Source organism: Syngnathoides biaculeatus, chromosome 9 (assembly GCF_019802595.1).
Source record: "Syngnathoides biaculeatus isolate LvHL_M chromosome 9, ASM1980259v1, whole genome shotgun sequence".
NCBI lineage: Eukaryota > Metazoa > Chordata > Actinopteri > Syngnathiformes > Syngnathidae > Syngnathoides > Syngnathoides biaculeatus.
The window spans coordinates 4728937-4746565 of record NC_084648.1 but is presented as its reverse complement, the minus strand read 5'-3'; the positions used below and the strand labels follow the sequence as shown (position 1 = coordinate 4746565).

At 39.0% G+C, this 17629-nt stretch overlaps 1 protein-coding gene across 4 annotated transcripts in view; it reads right to left on the bottom strand.

The window, feature by feature from the left end:
• Positions 1 to 6640: 6640 nt before the first annotated feature.
• The window catches only part of chrna6 (cholinergic receptor, nicotinic, alpha 6), a 28477-nt gene continuing 17488 nt past the window's right edge, over positions 6641 to 17629 (bottom strand). For all 4 annotated transcript variants that reach the window (XM_061829340.1, XM_061829341.1, XM_061829339.1 and 1 more), the window contains 6 exons: positions 16409 to 16453; positions 14063 to 14172; positions 13245 to 13452; positions 11422 to 12024; positions 9691 to 9960; positions 6641 to 8933 (listed from right to left, as the gene is read on the bottom strand). In XM_061829340.1, coding sequence (XP_061685324.1) covers positions 8808 to 8933; positions 9691 to 9960; positions 11422 to 12024; positions 13245 to 13452; positions 14063 to 14172; positions 16409 to 16453 — 1362 coding nt within the window. In that variant the 3' untranslated portion in view covers positions 6641 to 8807. The remainder of the gene's footprint in view (positions 8934 to 9690; positions 9961 to 11421; positions 12025 to 13244; positions 13453 to 14062; positions 14173 to 16408; positions 16454 to 17629) is intronic.

The following is a 17629-nucleotide window of genomic DNA, read 5'->3' as shown; positions in this document are numbered from 1 at the left end:
TGCATCCCCTTCATCCCGGAACAGTTTTACTGTGTCACAGTGGAGATTTCGAGCTTCCACTGTGATTTATTAATATTTTAATTGATGTTTATTGTGGATCAGAGTCGATCAGTCAAACAGAACACAATTTCTAGAGGGGTGATACAAAAGACGAAGACAAAGCGGTAACTGTAAGCAGAATGGGTGAAGTAAATCATTCCATATCTACAACAAAAGAAATATTAAATATAGATGTTGCATGAGACTGTAGCACTACACGCTATGAGGGAAGGACAGAACAAGATGGGACACGAAAAGGACATGAGAACAAGCATACAGGACAAGGGTGGTATACATCTGAAATCGGGTGGGACTGACTAAGTGAATTATAGAAGTCTATAAGACAATTTGCCTACCATGCATATTTTTTTTCATTCAAACACACCCAGCTTTTCAACTTAGAAGTGGATTTGATAATCACTTGTACACCATGGGGTCGTGTATAAAAGAAATTAAATTATAAGAGATTATTCATTGTCCAAATACTTTTGGAGTTAATGGTATGGTGAGATGTTTGTACATATAAAAATACGGGGAATCAATGATATTCATGAAATTCAAGTACTCTATTCACACAAGAAGATTTAGGGAAAGTTGACAGTTATCGGATAGGAAATCCCTCCTGAAAGAGCTTAAACTCCAGCTTTAAGTCTTCTGAGCCTCTGTCAATTCTTACACCAATGTTGTATTCTTCATCTTCCTTTTACTAAAGCCTCTTATGCTTAATTTATGGAGCCCAACTGACAAGTCATGGCTGTTGGGATCAAGTTTTGATAATTTAGTTATCTGACTAAACTTAATCATACACGATTCAGTGCTACTTTCCAGCCTTTTGTGTTTGACTGCAGCTCTTGCCGAATTGTAACCCCTTACAGTCTTACTGGGACATTCACTCTTTCTGCCACTAAATTATGGAAATATTATGAGAAACTTTATCTTGGTATGTTTCATGTTCTTGTAGATGATTGTTTTTAAGAAATTGAATAGGTTTATGTATGTAATGGAGTTGAATTCCTTGCACTATATCCATTATTGCACAATCAAATAATGGTGATATTATTGTTGGGAAGATATTGTGATAATATTTTCCTGCATGTTTCCTTACACTCCTATACCTTGTCTTGAGTAAGTAGTACTTGCCAGGAAAATTAACCTTTACCTTCTGGTCATCGCAGACACAATGCAACGATTCAAATCTCGCAATGTAGGGAGAGAGTTGGGATTTTTTTGTTGTTGTTTTTTTTTTTGTTGTTGTTTGATTTTTTTTCAGGGGGTGCTGCAATTATTTTTTGATTATGATAAAGAGATGGGTTTGATTTTCTGCTCCAGTTGTTCTGGTGGCCAGAAGCAGCTGCAGTGGGGAGGCAGCATTCACTCTACCACTCCACTCATCCACTGCCCAAGAAATGAAGCCCAATTACCAGTTACATGGAACAGCCACAAACATCCTGAAGGGCCCACTGTCAAGCAAAATGACAGAAGAGTGGGTCTGTCGCAAATTGGGTTTTTGTGGTGTTTTGACACAAGGTGGGCCCAAGCTTAGGGGACCAGAGAAGCAGGCAGGGGTTGAGGATTTACTCAAAAATTATTATTTTCAAAAAGACAAAATGGCACGTATTAAATTAATAGTTAAAATAAATGGTCACATGCAAAGAAACAGGAGGAAACTAAACACTCAATATTAGAGAGGAAGATGACGGAAAGGAAACAAGACATACAGTATGACAACAAGGTGCTAACTGTCGACTGAATGAAAGAAACATGAGATACTAAGGCACACCTGGACAAGACACAAGAGGTTGATTTGAGGTGATGGGTAGAATACAAGAAACGGCTCACCAGAAAAGGTGGAAATGAAAAACTAGCAAAGAAAGTCAACGTTAAAAACTGACACGGGGGAAAAAATGACATTATCTGAAGCAAAAAAAAAAAAAAAAAAGAAATCTAATCAGCAGATCTTGACAGACAGCCTGACTACCATGAGAAGGAAGCATTTCCTATTGCAGGAAATAAAAGTCTGCTAAAGATAAACACATTTTCTGAGAGAAGTGTGATAGTTTTTTTTAACACCTCAGAAAATGGATGGATGGTTTACTCATAGTTTGATGATTCACAGCATGTATTCTGTAGTGCTCAGTTGTGTTACATAATGATGGGCAATTTGTGTTTATACAAAAAGGTACAAATCCAAAGAATTGAATATGGGTGATGTGGCTCGCACATGAAGTCAACACTTAAAGGGTACAGGTAGAAATTCAATTACTGAATATATTTGGAGAAGGATGAAGCTAGAGCTGACAGGCATGAGCACTACACAGGAAATCACAAAAGACTGAAAAAATCACAGTAAGAAAAATATTTGTGGAAAAATTACAAAATTATTATTATTTTTTGTCCTATATGTGGATTCTAGTTAGGTACTGTACATTGAAGGTGTGTAAAAGATTTTCACTTTGCTTCAAATCAAAACAAATTAAAGCATAAAATACTCCAAACTATATTCTGACGAGGGCTGCAATGCTGTGAAACTGCATTTGTTTACATTCATGGTGATTTAGACTTACTGCCCATCTGTGTAAGTATTTGCACTCCAAATTAGCTGTGCTAGTGAAGAAGATGTCCAGCGTGGATTTTTTTTACAGAAGCGAGACTGGCTCAAAACACACCGCAGTCATGATGCAGTGAGTGATTCTGGTTTAAGTGAGCCATGTACCAGCTGCCAACCAATCCTTTCTCTCCAAGTCCCAGCACTGAGGTGTAGACTTAAAAAAGTGGTCTTGGGCATGGCTGGTTTGATCATTTTAGACATGTCTTGCAGTGATAGAAATGTCATAAAAATATTCACATTAAATAGATAAAAATGTGTAAAATAGTCACACTCTATGACCACTTTACATTTTGAAATACACACACACACACACACACACACACACAACACACACACACACACACACACACACAGTATTTACAGGTGGAGTGCTTACTATACAAACTTATGCAAACAAGACATGTACAAAAACCAGTGTGTATCTATGTGATCATAAATCTTTTATGCAAATTAATGAAACATGACTGCGATTGGCCGGCAGCTAATACAGGTCCAAGCTCACACTTGACCCCCAGGAAAAGCGGTACACAAAAGAGACAATTGGGTGAAAAATGGAGACAAAAAAAAACAACAATGTTGCTACACTGAGTGAACAAGGTCCTGGCTTGATAATCAGTTTTTAAAAAAAAAAAAAAAAAAAAAAAACATTGTCTTAAAGTTGTGCAATTCCATCCATATTGAGAGTTGCTCCCCTCGTACCTGTGAAGTTTTGAGTGGCCACAATCGTACAATTGTGAGGTTATTGTCTTGGGGGGAAATCAGCCCCCACAATGACGATAACGATACATAGACCGCCGCTGCCAATCTAGAGTATTGTATCATCCTGCACAGGATAAGTGCGTGGAGTCACTGGGCAGAAAAAGCTGTGCCAACTATCTCGGGAGAGCAATGACTCACTTTGCGGGCCTTAATGTGGAAAATATTGTCTAATATACACGCACGCACACTGCTATATATACACACACACACACACACCACTTATGGTGAATGCTTTGGGACATCAGAGCTTATTTCGTCTAATATGGATATTATGGAGAGAGGAACAGAAAAAATGCATTGTAAATGTCAATCACGAGCTCCACTTGGCCACTTTTAAACGCAGGATGTAACATTACAAATGAAATCGCAAGTACACAATTCTCAAATGTCAACCCCCTCGTAAGTAACTTATTTTTTAAATCATCTGTCATTTTGAAAATATCTCATTATGTAAATCTAATTTGCCTAACAATGGCTCACTAGTGTTGGGTTGATGTAAATTTACTGGAAAGGAAAGCATTTATGAGACCATAGATCTTAATACATTTTTTCCCATCATTTTCATTCAGATAAAATCAATAGTTGAAATAGTGTCAATGTAATTAATCTGAGGAAATGCAACACTCACACACAACACACACAACGATGCGCACGTACAATAATTGGAAATTCACATGAGAAACTAAAGAAAACCTCAAATATCAGATAACTATACACTACATAGTACATATTTACTACATGTATATTTAAAAGGGAATAGAAAAAAATGATGGGAGGGAGACAAAAAAAACAATTTACAAATAAACAACCAAGCTTGCTGCCAACTAGATGTACACATGTACTGTATTTATTATTTGTTGTGGTGAAAATGACTCTGCTCGACAGGTTAGGTTTAAATCCTTTTTAAAAGGTAATCAATTGACTGTATGGATACTTGGAAATAATTTACATGTGACAGACTTTATACAGATCTGTGAGTGTTTTTAGCACTTTTAATGATAAAGATGTTAAACATTACTCGATTAAGTTTCTTCTTTTGTCTGTGATTTCACAGACGATGTCACAATGTGTGTCATTGTGACAGGGTGAAGAGTACCAAGAGGAAACAAAAAACCAAAACGAGAATATCTAAACTCCTCACAGGAAAGCTGAAGCCTAGATTCGAACGCTGGACCTCAGAACTATAACACAGGCTCGTTTTCCACTCAAACACCAAGGCTGCTTTTTATAAACTACAATAGTTAAAGAAAGAAATATGACAAGTCTATACAGATAATTGCAGCTCTCGATGGTTCTGTGAACCACTTATTCTATTAAGAAAAATCATAAAACATACAGTTCATGAACTATAGTGTTGTTGAAGAGCAACCTCATTAAACATTGTTCATCATTTCGGAAAATCATGTGGAAAGGTCGGGTGTGTCAACATTTACCTAACATTCTGTTGAACCTCTTGCCTATATGGAGGCGGTCCTGACTTTCACTTGCTGAGATATCAAATAGTTTGAGGGATACTGGGGGAGGAAGAGGTAGGAAAAGAAGAAAGCCAGAGATGCAGTTCACAGCAGCAGGGAGGTGTTTTCTTTGATAGCTAGTGGAGGTAGAGAATGAGCACATTTTACATGCGTTGTTTCTCCCAAGGCTGCTTGAAATGGAACAGTGGGAGGAGGATGGAAAATGAACACTTCACTCTGGCATCAGTTTGTAACTTCACAACAAAATCTATCCTACAGAATACTGTTTAATATTTATCAAATTTTTTTTGACAAGAGGTGAGAGTGGAGTGAGTTCCAGGAGAATGGACCACTACAGCAAAGGTCATCAGAAAGACAAGCAGGAAAGAGAGAAAGAAGATTTGGAATTGGACAATCAAAGCGCAGGAAGTCATACAAGGAAAGAAATTAGCTGAGAAGAAGTGGGAGACTGAGAGAACTGAGGAGAGACGCAAGGAATACATTGAGATGCGATGTAGGGCAAAGGTAGAGGTGACGAAGGCGAAACAGGCATATAACGACATGTACACCAGGTTGGACACAAAAGAAGGAGAAAAGGATCTCCACAGGTTGGCTAGACAGAGGGATAGAGGTGGGAAGGGTGTGCAGTGGGTTCGAGATGGAAATCTGTTGAATGGGGCCAGTGGTCTGCTGGATAGAGAATATTTTTGACTTGGTGAATGAGGAAAATGAGAGAAGGAACAGATGTAATGGGAAGCGGAACAGGAAACGGCAATGATTAGTCAGAGGGAAGTTAGAAAGGCATGAAAGAGGATGAAAAACGGAAAGACAGTCAGTCCCAATGATATAATTGTTGAGATCTAGGAGAGGTGGCAGTAAGGTTTTTGACCAGCTTCTTCAACAGAATTCTAGCAGGTGTGAGGATGCCTGTAGGAGGGACGAGAAGTCTGCTTGTGCCCATTTTTAAGAACATGGGTGATATTCCCCCTTTTCCTGTTTTGAGTGGTGATGGATAAGCTCACAGATGACGTTAAACTGGAAATGTCATGGACCATGATGTTTGCGGGTGATATTGTGATCTGCAGTGGAAAGCAGGACCATGTGGATCAACAAGTAGAAAAGTGGAAGCATGCATTGGAAAAGAAAGGAATTAAGATTATCTGAAGTAAAACAAAAATAATGTGCGTGAATTAGAGGGGTGGAGGGGGAAGAGTGAGGCTCCACGGAGAAGAAATACTCGCGAGGGTGGACGACTTCAAATACTTGGGCTCAACAATCCAGAGCAATGGTGAGTGTGGTAGGGAAGTGAAGAAACGGGTCCAAGCAGGTTGGAACAGCTGGGAATGAGCAGGTTGGAAAGGATTCGCCAGAGTTAGGATAATTTTAATTATTATTATGAATTATGCTGCCCGCAAATGGAATAAATTGCCAACAGAAGTGATGTCAGCCCTGAGTGTTAATGTTTTTAAATCCAGGTTAAAAACTTTTCTCTGTTCTCATGCTTTTTGGAGCATTTCCATCTTTAAATGACATTTCTTGCACTGTACACTGTTTTAATATTTTAAAATGCTTTTAACCATTTAAAGCACATTGAATTTGCTTTGCACTGTTTACTAAGGCTTACTTAAACCCAAGATGATCACCATATGGGTGTTGTTTAGGTGTACAAGAAATAAATCATAATGACAAAATATTGCATTTATTTTTATTTCAGTGTCAAATGATTAGAAAGGCAAATGCTATTTTATAAATCCTTTGCACAATATATCAAAATGGCTAATTAAATGTAATCCCTGCAGTCAGAACTGCAGATTTTATTGCAATATAGCGATGTGAATCCTGAATGCTGCTTCTTACAGAACATTAAAAGTACATAATCAAAAGTGGCAAGTGAAAATAAGAATAAATAACCAGTGGATTAGAAAATATTAATTAAGAAATGTAATGTGCTATTTTGGAATCAACCAAACAAGAAGATTGGATGTAATATTTACTGTGGCAAACCAATTAATGTCTAGAAAATGAATCATAGCAAACATTTGCTAACGCATGGATTCTAATTACAAAGGAGAAAGTCTGCCTTTAATCAATAATTGCTTGCACATCATGAAACTGACCTCTACATGAAAATGACTCAAAAAGCCGATAAATGTGTGAATCATTGTCTCTGACTGCAGGCAGCTAAATGAATCTGATTCAGTATGATACAGTATACGTATGTATAATTTCACCATCAGCGGTGTTGGCAAAGTTTATTTTCTATGCAAACTACTTCAAAGTTAATTTCACCACCCTCCCACCCACAAAAAAAAGAAAAATATCATTTCAGTTGATAGTTAAGAATTCTAAATTTTTTACCAAGTTCACCATTTCAAAACACTGCGATTTCATTTCCCCATTGTTGCCATACATTCAGTCTACACTAGTAGCCACCTGCAGCTTTCACCCTACAAAACTTGAGAAAAAAAAATTTTTTTTTTTTTTTTTTATGGGGAATCAAAACAAAAATAGGACTTTGTCCTAAATGTGCAAACAGAAACATGCAACACAGTATGAGAGCAAGTCAGTTGAAGTAAACCAGTATTATGTAGTAAGAAGTCAAGCAGCCCAAAGGCCACTGAGACAAAACATCATTATGAAATATATAACGAGTCAGTGAGTTTTAAATCATTTTTGGGGTGGCCGTAGCTGACGTGGAAAGACTTTGGAACCTGAGGGTCACAATTCAAGTCCAACAGACAAAACGAAATGTTTATCTGCTTCCCGAAGACAGTTGATGTGCCCTTGAGCAAAGACATTTAGCACAGTTTGAAGTTTCCTCTAACAGCACTGTGTGACATGGTGTCTTTGTGATGTGCAATAAAAAAAATATATACAGCAAAGTGGAAATAGAATCCCCTTTATGGGATTACAAGCAGTTTGATCAAGCAAATTAAATTAAGAATTACAATATACACAAAGGACAGCAGAGCCGGCAACAAATTCGCAGTTGTCATTTGAAGCATTATTTGTGTCGCATTTTACCGATCCATGTGACAGCCTAAAACAGGTCTATAGTAATTAGCCCTACTGCCTCACCCTTTGGCAACTTCTAAATAATTGCAGCTTTTGTAATTAATATTTGTACTAGGGCAGCACGGCGGCGCAGCTGGAAAGCGTTGGCCTCACAGTTCTGAGGTCCTGGGTTCAATCCCGGCCCTCCTTGTGTGCAGTTTGCATGTTCTCCCCATGCCTGTGTGGGTTTTCTCTGGGCACACTGGTTTCCTCCCACATCCCAAAAACATGCAACATTAATTGGACACTCTAAATTGCTCCTAGGTGTGATTGTGAGTGTGAGTGTCGTCTGTCTCCGTGTGCCCTGCGATTGGCTGGCAACCAGTTCAGGGTGTACCTCCCCTCCTGCCCCTTGACAGCTGGGATAGGCTGCAGCACTCCCCGCGACCCCTGTGAGGATAAGCGGCTAAGAAAATGGATGGATGGATATTTCTACGACTGTATCTTACACTTGAAAAAAATTGGGCGCAGGTGACTCCATGATAGGTTGATAAAAGTAGAATAGTGCAGAAGTCCAGCAAAAGCCAGAACAATTCAGATGTTGGGCCACACTGTTGTTCATCTGAAAATTAAAATTACATATATTGCTTCAGTAATAATTTGGACGGTTTATAACTTAATAATTGCCTTGTTTGGAAACTATTTATAAAAAAAATTATGAGGGTGTCCTCATTATACCATGGTATTAGTTTTGGGGTAATTGTGGTAAAATAATATGCAGCGTTAATAGGCATAAAATTAAGGCATTAAAAAATGTGTGCTGCTCTCTGCAAAAAGCAAAATGAGCTGATCAACGAGTGCTTTTAGAGTCAACCTTTTTTTTTTGTCTTCAAATGGATCATTTGTTCAGAATGGTCTTGTCAGGGTGGCAGTAAACCCTGATTGGTGAGGGGTTATGAGACGAATCCAAAAAGCGGTTGGAGGAAGAGGCCCACTGTCCCCAGGACACAAACTGTCACAAACACCCAGAGGAAGATTCTGTCAATCACCATGGCAACATACTTCCAGTCATCTTCCACCTGTGAGTAAGAGAAGGGACAAAACAACATGACAGAAAAGACATCAGTCTGGCTGCTAAGCATTTTTACGGTTAAACATTTCCTTTTGTGTCACAGCAAATGTTGGGATGGAAACCTTCATCTTCTAATCAAGGTGCCAATAAAAGTGGATTTCTTTTGCCATAGCTGTTGTGATGAATTCCAGTTTGCATATCAAAGCGTTACTTTGTCCCAGGAGGGATTTTTTTGTTTCCTTAGAGTGAGGAGGGAAAACGATACAGTCCTAAATTGTGTGGTTCAAAATAATACAATTATGATTTGGAACAGACTGTAATCTGACACGTTTTAGTTCAAAGATCAAGATGAGCACTGTCAAGTGTGTTTTTGCATTAATGCGTTTTATATATAAGGTTTCACTGCCATTCATATTTTTGCCTACACAAAGCTATAGGATTTTATCAAGAGTCCCGACACAGGGACAATTTATTTTCTACAGGATTTATATCTGAAATTCTGATATTTTTTAAAGGAGACATGTTTAAGTAGACATTGAGAAATATAATTGAAACCATGCTGTGACCATGTTAGAACACCGCGCAAAAAAGAAAAAAAACCATTCAAATACGTAACTTATTTCCCACCCTCCACCCTGCAAAAGAATAATTAAACTGTATGTGAGTAAACAAAATATTCAAGTTACCTGGCATTTCATATTTTAACCACTGACATGAAACTTCTATACAAGTGAAGGATCGTGTAGGCCAGAAGTACAACTGACCTCTTTGGCTTTGTTTCGGCTCCTCATGTTCTCAGCTATGTATTTGACACTCTCGATGGCCTGCTTAATCTCCGGCGACACAACGGAGAAGGCCACGAGTGAATTTTTGCTCTGTGGATTCAGCTGGCATGTCTTTTTTCCAGTTGTCGTCGATTCAGCACAATCCTTCCCATTCTTGCAGGGACAAGAGCATTTGACCTCAGCACAGCTTTCCCTGGAGGACAACGTATTGTCCCCGAACTCCAGACAGTTTAAGGAACCCCCTACAGCCTGCGGGAATGCAAAAATAAAGACAAAGTTTTGTCTCTTAACAATCATCTAGGATACAGTACATGTCAAACAACAACATATAATTTATGCTATCAAAAAAAAGGGTTTGTACAAGCTGCCTAATGAAGGTTTTGCATCTGTGTTAAGACTGTAAACTGATATATATAAAGTGATCTATATAATCTCATTGATGACATTATTTTACATCTAACAAACCAATGTCTGTATACAAAAGTTTTCTTAGGGCAGAGATGCAAGTCTATTTCTGTCCGATCAAGTGAAGCTTGATTGCTCCCTGTAGGAAGAAATTTTTGTTCTGAACACACCACGACAATAATGATTTTACACGGTTTTATGAAAATGCCATAATGGCTTTTTTTTTTTCAAATATTTCATCAGTGTTTCTCTTTAAACATTCTTTACTGTGGACCTGCTTATTCTTCCTGGTCTCTCTGGACCATCACCGCTGTGAAGACACCAGGATGTTTGTTGTTGTTTGACATGTTTTTGTGAACTGGAATAAAAATTACTGCAAATTCTGCCAAACAGCAATAATGAAATATGATGCAGGCAGATAAAATCCATTCATCCATACATTTTTTTGATAGCACTTGCCTTCATTAGTGCCATTGCTGGACTGGAGCCTATCCTTGGACACACTGGACTGGTTGCCAGCCAATTACCAAAACAACCACAAATAGAGAACAATTTATTCTCACTTTTCAAATAACCTAGCATGTATGTTTTTGGAATACATGAGTAAGACAAAATAAAAGTAACCTAAACTTAATCTGGGCAGCACGGTGAGGCAGCTGGTAAAGCTTTGGCCTCACAGTTCGTAGGTCCTGGGTTCAATCCCAGATCCGCCTGTGTGGAGTTTGGATGCTCTCCCCGTGCCTGCATGGGTTTCCTCCGGGCACTCCGGTTTCCTCATTCTAAAAATATGCAACATTAATTGGACACTGTAAATTGCCCCTAAGTGTGATTGTGAGTGCGTCTGTTTGTCGCTATGTGCCCTGCGATTGGCTGGCAACCAGTTCTGGGTGTACCCCGCCTCCTGCCCCGTTGACAGCTGGGATAGGCTCCAGCACTCCCCGCGACCCTTGTGAGGATAACCAGTGAAGAAAATGGATGGATGGACAAACTTAATCTCAACTCACAGAGTTTAGATTTGAACTAGATTTAGTTTAGATTTGCTACTCAACTGAAGGGCAGATGTGCTAACCGCGTCACCACCGTGCTTCCAATTTGACCAATTTCAAACTCTAAAATTTGAAATAATAAAGGATATCTGTGATTTAGTATTGCCTTCAGAATAGAGGTTGCAGTTTAAAAACCTAAGGAGAGAGTACTGTAGTTTTTCTTAAATGAAGCCCACTTTAGTTCACTACCTCTATTTTAGTAGACTTCCCTCTTTTTGACACATTGTGACATCGCACTCGTGGACGAGGGAACACTTGCCTGGGTCAAGTTATTCTTCCTCTTCTTTCCTCCTCGGCCTCCTCCTCCCCCTCCAGCTCCTCCTGCCTCCCCACTGCTCTCCATCCCTCCGGCCTTGCTGTCTTCATCAGTTGGTCTCCGCATCAACATAAGCCTCGGCAGCACTTTAAGAAAGACTAAGCGCACCCAAGCGGGCATGGTGTGCGTCATGGGAGTGCGGTAGTGCACGTTCAGTACGAAAACCGTAATGACAATGCTGAGTGTGACGAAGATCATGGTGAAGAGCAGATACTCTCCAATCAGCGGAATGACCAAAGATGTGGAGGGAATGGTCTCGGTGATAACGAGTAGAAACACAGTGAGGGAGAGCAGGACGGAGATACAGAGCGTGACCTTCTCTCCACAGTCAGATGGGAGATAGAAAACCAGCACTGTGAGGAAAGAGATGAGGAGGCAGGGGATGATGAGGTTGATGGTGTAGAAGAGTGGCAGGCGGCGGATGTAGAAGGAGTACGTGATGTCCGGGTAGATTTCCTCACAGCAGTTATACTTGATGTCATGCTTGTAGCCTGGAGCGTCAATGATCTCCCACTCGCCACTCTCCCAGAAGTCTTTGAGGTTGACCTAAATGATGGATGCAACGCTGTAGTCGGACAGTGAATTAAGACGACTGCCTGGCTCGACAGTCTTAATTTTGATCTTCGATTGAAGAATATAGCACTTTCAGAGAGCTCCCATACATGCCGAAACTTTGATGCATGCATTCAATACTGAAGATGGAAAAGGAATACGGTATCCCTCAACAATAAGGGTACCCTTCTCTATGCAGAGATTAAAAAAATGAATCATTTATAAACTTTTTAGAAATTTGACATTGAAGTACGACATATTGGGAACGTCCGGACTACCTGCACAGTTTATATTGTTACAGCTATAATGATAAATCTCTGGTATGGCGTTCATTATTAATTTTCCAAAAACATTATATACAATATACTATAAAATGTATACATTTAATTTGCAAAGTGGTGCCAAATCTGTTTTCAAAGGCCTTTTAGAAGCAGATAATAATGAATTCCGGCTGCCGGATGGCATGTCTCAGGTGGCAGAGTGGTCTTCTCCCACCCTGACGTCTGTGGATTGAACCCTCAACCATGCCGAAGTGTCCTTGAGCAGCACACTGCATGATATGTCATGAGTGGGTGAAGAAGGAGACAGTGTTAAAGCGTTTTGAGTACCTTGAAGGTAGAAAGGCCGTATAGAAGTGAAAGCCAATTACTATTTACTTTAGTTAGCTCTTTGGGCAAATCTATATCTCCCCTTCCAAAAATGGGCAGACAAAAATTGGAAAACAGAAGATTTAAAGACAGGTGGGAGGGATATAATCTGTTATTGGCAGTTTAAAATTTCAGATCTACAGAATGTATCTGTTTAAATAAGAAACGTCATTGTGTATTGTACATTTGATTTAACATGTGCAGGTAATATTTAAGAGTGTTCATTCCACAATGTCTTGGTTTTTTTTTCCATATGGTAAAATTTACCATATCTGGACAGATGCAAAAACATCATCAGTCATTTTATCAGAACTGGGAATTGAATGATTTTCTTGCTCAAAAGATGTTTGGAATGTTTTGCAAAATGAGCTTTTGGCTCATCTCTGAATGTTTGTCGGTCTACCAGCACAATGTACTGTAGTAGAAACATTGCGTATTTCCGTAAGGTGAAGTAGTTTGTCCTTAACACCACTTTAGATGCTTGGAAGCATTCAGCTCTTACAGTATTTAGATGGGTGTTAATGGGCTTCAGAAAAAAAATAAGATCAAGATCCATAAGACACTTACCTTAGACCCAATAAGTACCAGGTCAATCTTGGCTTTGTCATAAGTCCACGAACCAAACTTCATTGAGCAGTTCTGATAATCGAATGGGAAGTAGGTGATGTCCATAGGGCAGGAGGATTTGAAAATTGCGGGTGGAATCCAGGTAATGGTTCCGTCAAACTTCAGCAGTGCTTTGGTTTTGTCCTCCACCAGGAAATCCCCAACAGCGCTGGATTTACAATGTATGTAGCAACAGCAGTATTGACATGGCCATGAAAGTTTGAGGAAACACGTTACAAGCATATGTGGATTTGAAAAGGACGCACACGTTAAAGGATGACACAAATGTCAAATATTGGTGAGGGAAATGAAAACAAGGAACACAAAAGGGGTGGGGGATAAAATAAGGAATGTTATGATAAAAAGAAAGAGATCAGTAGGATTAAGAGTTCATCCTCACCATTCCGCTGAATATTGGAACTCTAATTAGAGAAGAAAATAAGCTAGGCATGAAAAATCCATCAATATTTAAATCTATTTGTTCTTGACGGTGTACACAAGACACTCACTTCTCGGATACTGTATTTCTATCTGTCTAAAATAGGAACCTAAAGAAATATGTATAAATGCATTTCTAATCCATTTGATACAGTGTCATTTGTAAATAATTAACTGTACTATACAGTAGTAAAGGTCTCTACTTTCTGGAGAGACGTACAGAATGAAGAATGAACCAGTCTGAAAAAATAATGTTGTCAAATGAATTTAGTCATTCAAATCTCACTCGGTGGCTGCATGAGTGGTGACGACGTGACAGATTATGGAGATGACGGGCTCACTTGTTGTAGAGAACGATGTCGGGTCTCCAGATCTTGTTTGATGGAACTCTAATGAACTCGATTCCATCAAACTCGTCTGGCATCCATCGCAGCTTGTAATCATTCCAGATCTGAAAAACAGTAAAAGATATCAATGACTAGTTAGTTCTGCTGTCGAAGATGCAGGCAGTGCCTTCCCTGAAGACACACTCCTGTACACAAAAATCTTAAATTGCATATTAATATTGCACACTTTTTCAGAAGAAATATATTTTCAGTCAAAATCAAATAATAATGACAACTTGTGATGCATTTAATGTACACTTGTGGGAGAGTCAGTGTGTAACAGTGAAAACAACATGAACCAATCTGTCAGTAGGACCAGGTCAATTTGTGGGGGTCGTGTGAGGCGCTCATCAACACAAAGAGAGGATTCACTCACTATTCTGTCAACATACCTGCAGGTAAGATTTCATGAGCCGTGGATCCATTAGTTTTGGCTATTTGCATGTCATTCAAGATGAAGTCTTTCATTAGCAAGGCGGATTAATACCCGGTAACGACCTGAGAGACGTTTAATTAATGACTTCATGCTACGCTGTCTTTTCCATTTATCTGGGATTATGTTTAGCTGGAGATGAAATTCCTGGTTGGGTGAGCAGGATACTTTATTGTTTATAAAACAGAACTGATTCCACACTGATGCAAACAGAAGTGCTTCAAATACCGTGAGATGATAAACTTGTGTATCATGCAAAAAACATCACTAGCAACGAGGTTGTGAAAACACATTATTGATTGAACAAATTTGATCACGTAAAATCAATCTAGATGTACAGTTCCCTCCAAAAGTATTAGAACTGGAAGGTCAATTAATATGGTCAATGTGGTAGTTACTTTAAATGAAACAAATCAGGACAGAACACCTTTTGTTTGAAGCCATACACTAATCAAGTGAGCTAAAATGTCAGTAATAGTAGTAAAAGAAATATGCATCCAACCACTTTGGGGGAAGGTTGATCATGTAACAGGACGATGACTGAAAACACACTGCCAACCCTACAAAGGACTTCAACAGTGGGAAAAAGTGGAAGGTCTTAGAAAGGCCAAGTCAATCGGTAGCTTTTAACCCAATAGAACATGCATTTTACCTCTTGAAGAGGAGATTGAATGTAGAAACCCCCAGAAACACAGACCTAAAAGAGGCTGCAGTAAAGGCCTGGAAAACCATTTCAAAAGAAGAATCCAACAGTTGGGCGAAGTCAGTGGGTCATGGGAATGATACAGTTATTCCAGGTAAGGGCTATGCCACCAGCTATTAAATGTTATTTATTTTAAGTTAATTGAAACATGTCTGTCCCAGTATTTTTGCTAATTTGAAAAGTGAGTGGCATCAATTAAAAGATGTTCTGTCTTGAGTTGTTTCACACGTTATCATCCATTCCCATGAAATAAAAGCTGGAATTTTGAACTTTTGTCTGAAATTCATTTGTTGGTCTGAAAAACCCAAATGTCTTTAGTATACAACAAAAACAAAGGAATCCACCTTACTGTTGCAATATTTTGAAGGAGACTGTGGAATGTGATTATGAATTATCAGTAAATACTTTTTTTGAAGAATGAACTGAATACGGCTCATTGAAAAACGATAGAATGCACCAGAGAGTAGCTACACTGGCATCAATCCACTATAATTATCTTCTTAAAAATGGACAGCTATGACAGTACAAGCAAAAGCCTCCTTTCCAGACAATTTAATGCATTTTAAGTAGAGCGAGAGATCACAACTCCAGCCGATGTTCTGTTGAGTCGTATCAGCATCAAGCAGGCATGTACCGTTGACAGTTTAAATCGTGGCTTCAATGTAATGCTTTGATAGGGCTCATGTCAGGAGCATTTAAACATATATTTGAGATGAGAGTAAATATGGCTTGGGAATGAGTCAGTGGCAGTGTGAAGTCAGGAGGTCGCTCTATGTGTTTAAAGATCCCCTGGGAGGCAAAGCGTGACTCTACATGTTAATGCTATCACTGACCGTACAACCTCGACTGTTGTGTTCAACATTTCAGTCACAAATGGAGATGACTTGAGGACATTTATGGAGAAAGGCTGAGGCATTAATAGCGATAGTTCACACTCATTCATATGCAGATTGGATTTTCACATTCTTTTCCTGACGATCCTAATATGTAATTACAAATGGAAGCACATGTTTGACATGCGTCTTTGGACCGCATAAACCTTGACACCTCACCACTATTAATGCTTCAACTTTTCTCCATAAATTTAACGTGCAAGTCCTCACAAATGAAGCAGAGATATGATTTTACCCTCTGTGCGTGCATGGCCGTGTGTGCATGTACTCACATGCCTGAGCCACAAATTTGTTTCCATGATCTGATTGACCTCATCCTGCAAGGAAGCAGAGAAGCACGTGATCTTGTGTGAAATTCATTGAAAGTGAGTCCAATATTGGCTACGGAATTAAAAAGACAAAGAAAAAGTCCGCTGCTTATGAAAGTGTACATGAATATGCACACACTGTAGGAGGAACTGATCAACAGGAAAGATTCTCTGAGTGAGTGGTCGAGTTTTAGAAAACAGCAAAATATCAGTGATGATTTTGCATTGGGGAAAGTGAGGCAAGGTTTGCGTTTCTATTTTTGCTTCTACAGTAGTGATTCATTTGCTAAATTTAAATCTAAATGAACTTATCACCAAATATTGTTCGAGCTTGTCTTTTTTGTTGTTCACAATCTCTGTCATCAAATTACATCTATTTTTTTATACTTTTTTGTTGTTTAAATAAACAAAAAGGTTTTATTTACCTCATTAAGGATTCTATGATGGAGTCATCGTTACAGGATGAAAACTCCTTGTGAGAATAGCAACAGTACTGAACTTCCAATATTTACACATAATCTGTTTTACAACATGGAAAACATGGGCAACACTTCTTGAGAATAAACATCTCAAAACTGCTGTGTGTGTGTGTGTGTGTGTGTGTGTGTGTGTGTGTGTGTGTGTGTGTGTGTGTGTGTGTGTGTGTGTGTGTGTGTGTGTGGTGGGGTGGGGTGGGTTGGGGGGGTGTTATGCCAAGCCAGGACCTTCACCCATCTCGTCATGTTGAATGGACTCTAAATTGGCAGACTCTGAGCTTTTGGAAAATTGTGGGTTCACATGCAGGGTTCACCCTATGCATTAAATGTTCTTTTTTTTGTGTGGTATCACTTTAGGCTGGCTGTTTTTCTAGTTTTGTGACTTACATGCGTCAGTCGAGAGAAGGACAGTTTATATACCAACACAAAAGAGACAATTTCAGTCATCCTGTTTTGGAGACATGCACTGGACATAGTCTGAGCATGGTTTATTACAAGTTGGTTGATTCCCCTGAAGCCTAAAGTTACCTTGAAAAGACGAAGCATCACAACATCAGAAAAATCCCGAGGAGGTAATTTTCTCGAATTGATCACTTCTTTTAGACTCCATGCACACATTTTATGTGAAAAGCCGTAATATGTGAATCTGTGAAATTCCACCAATTAAAAATATGCATATCAATGATGACTGTACTGCTACAGTATTTCC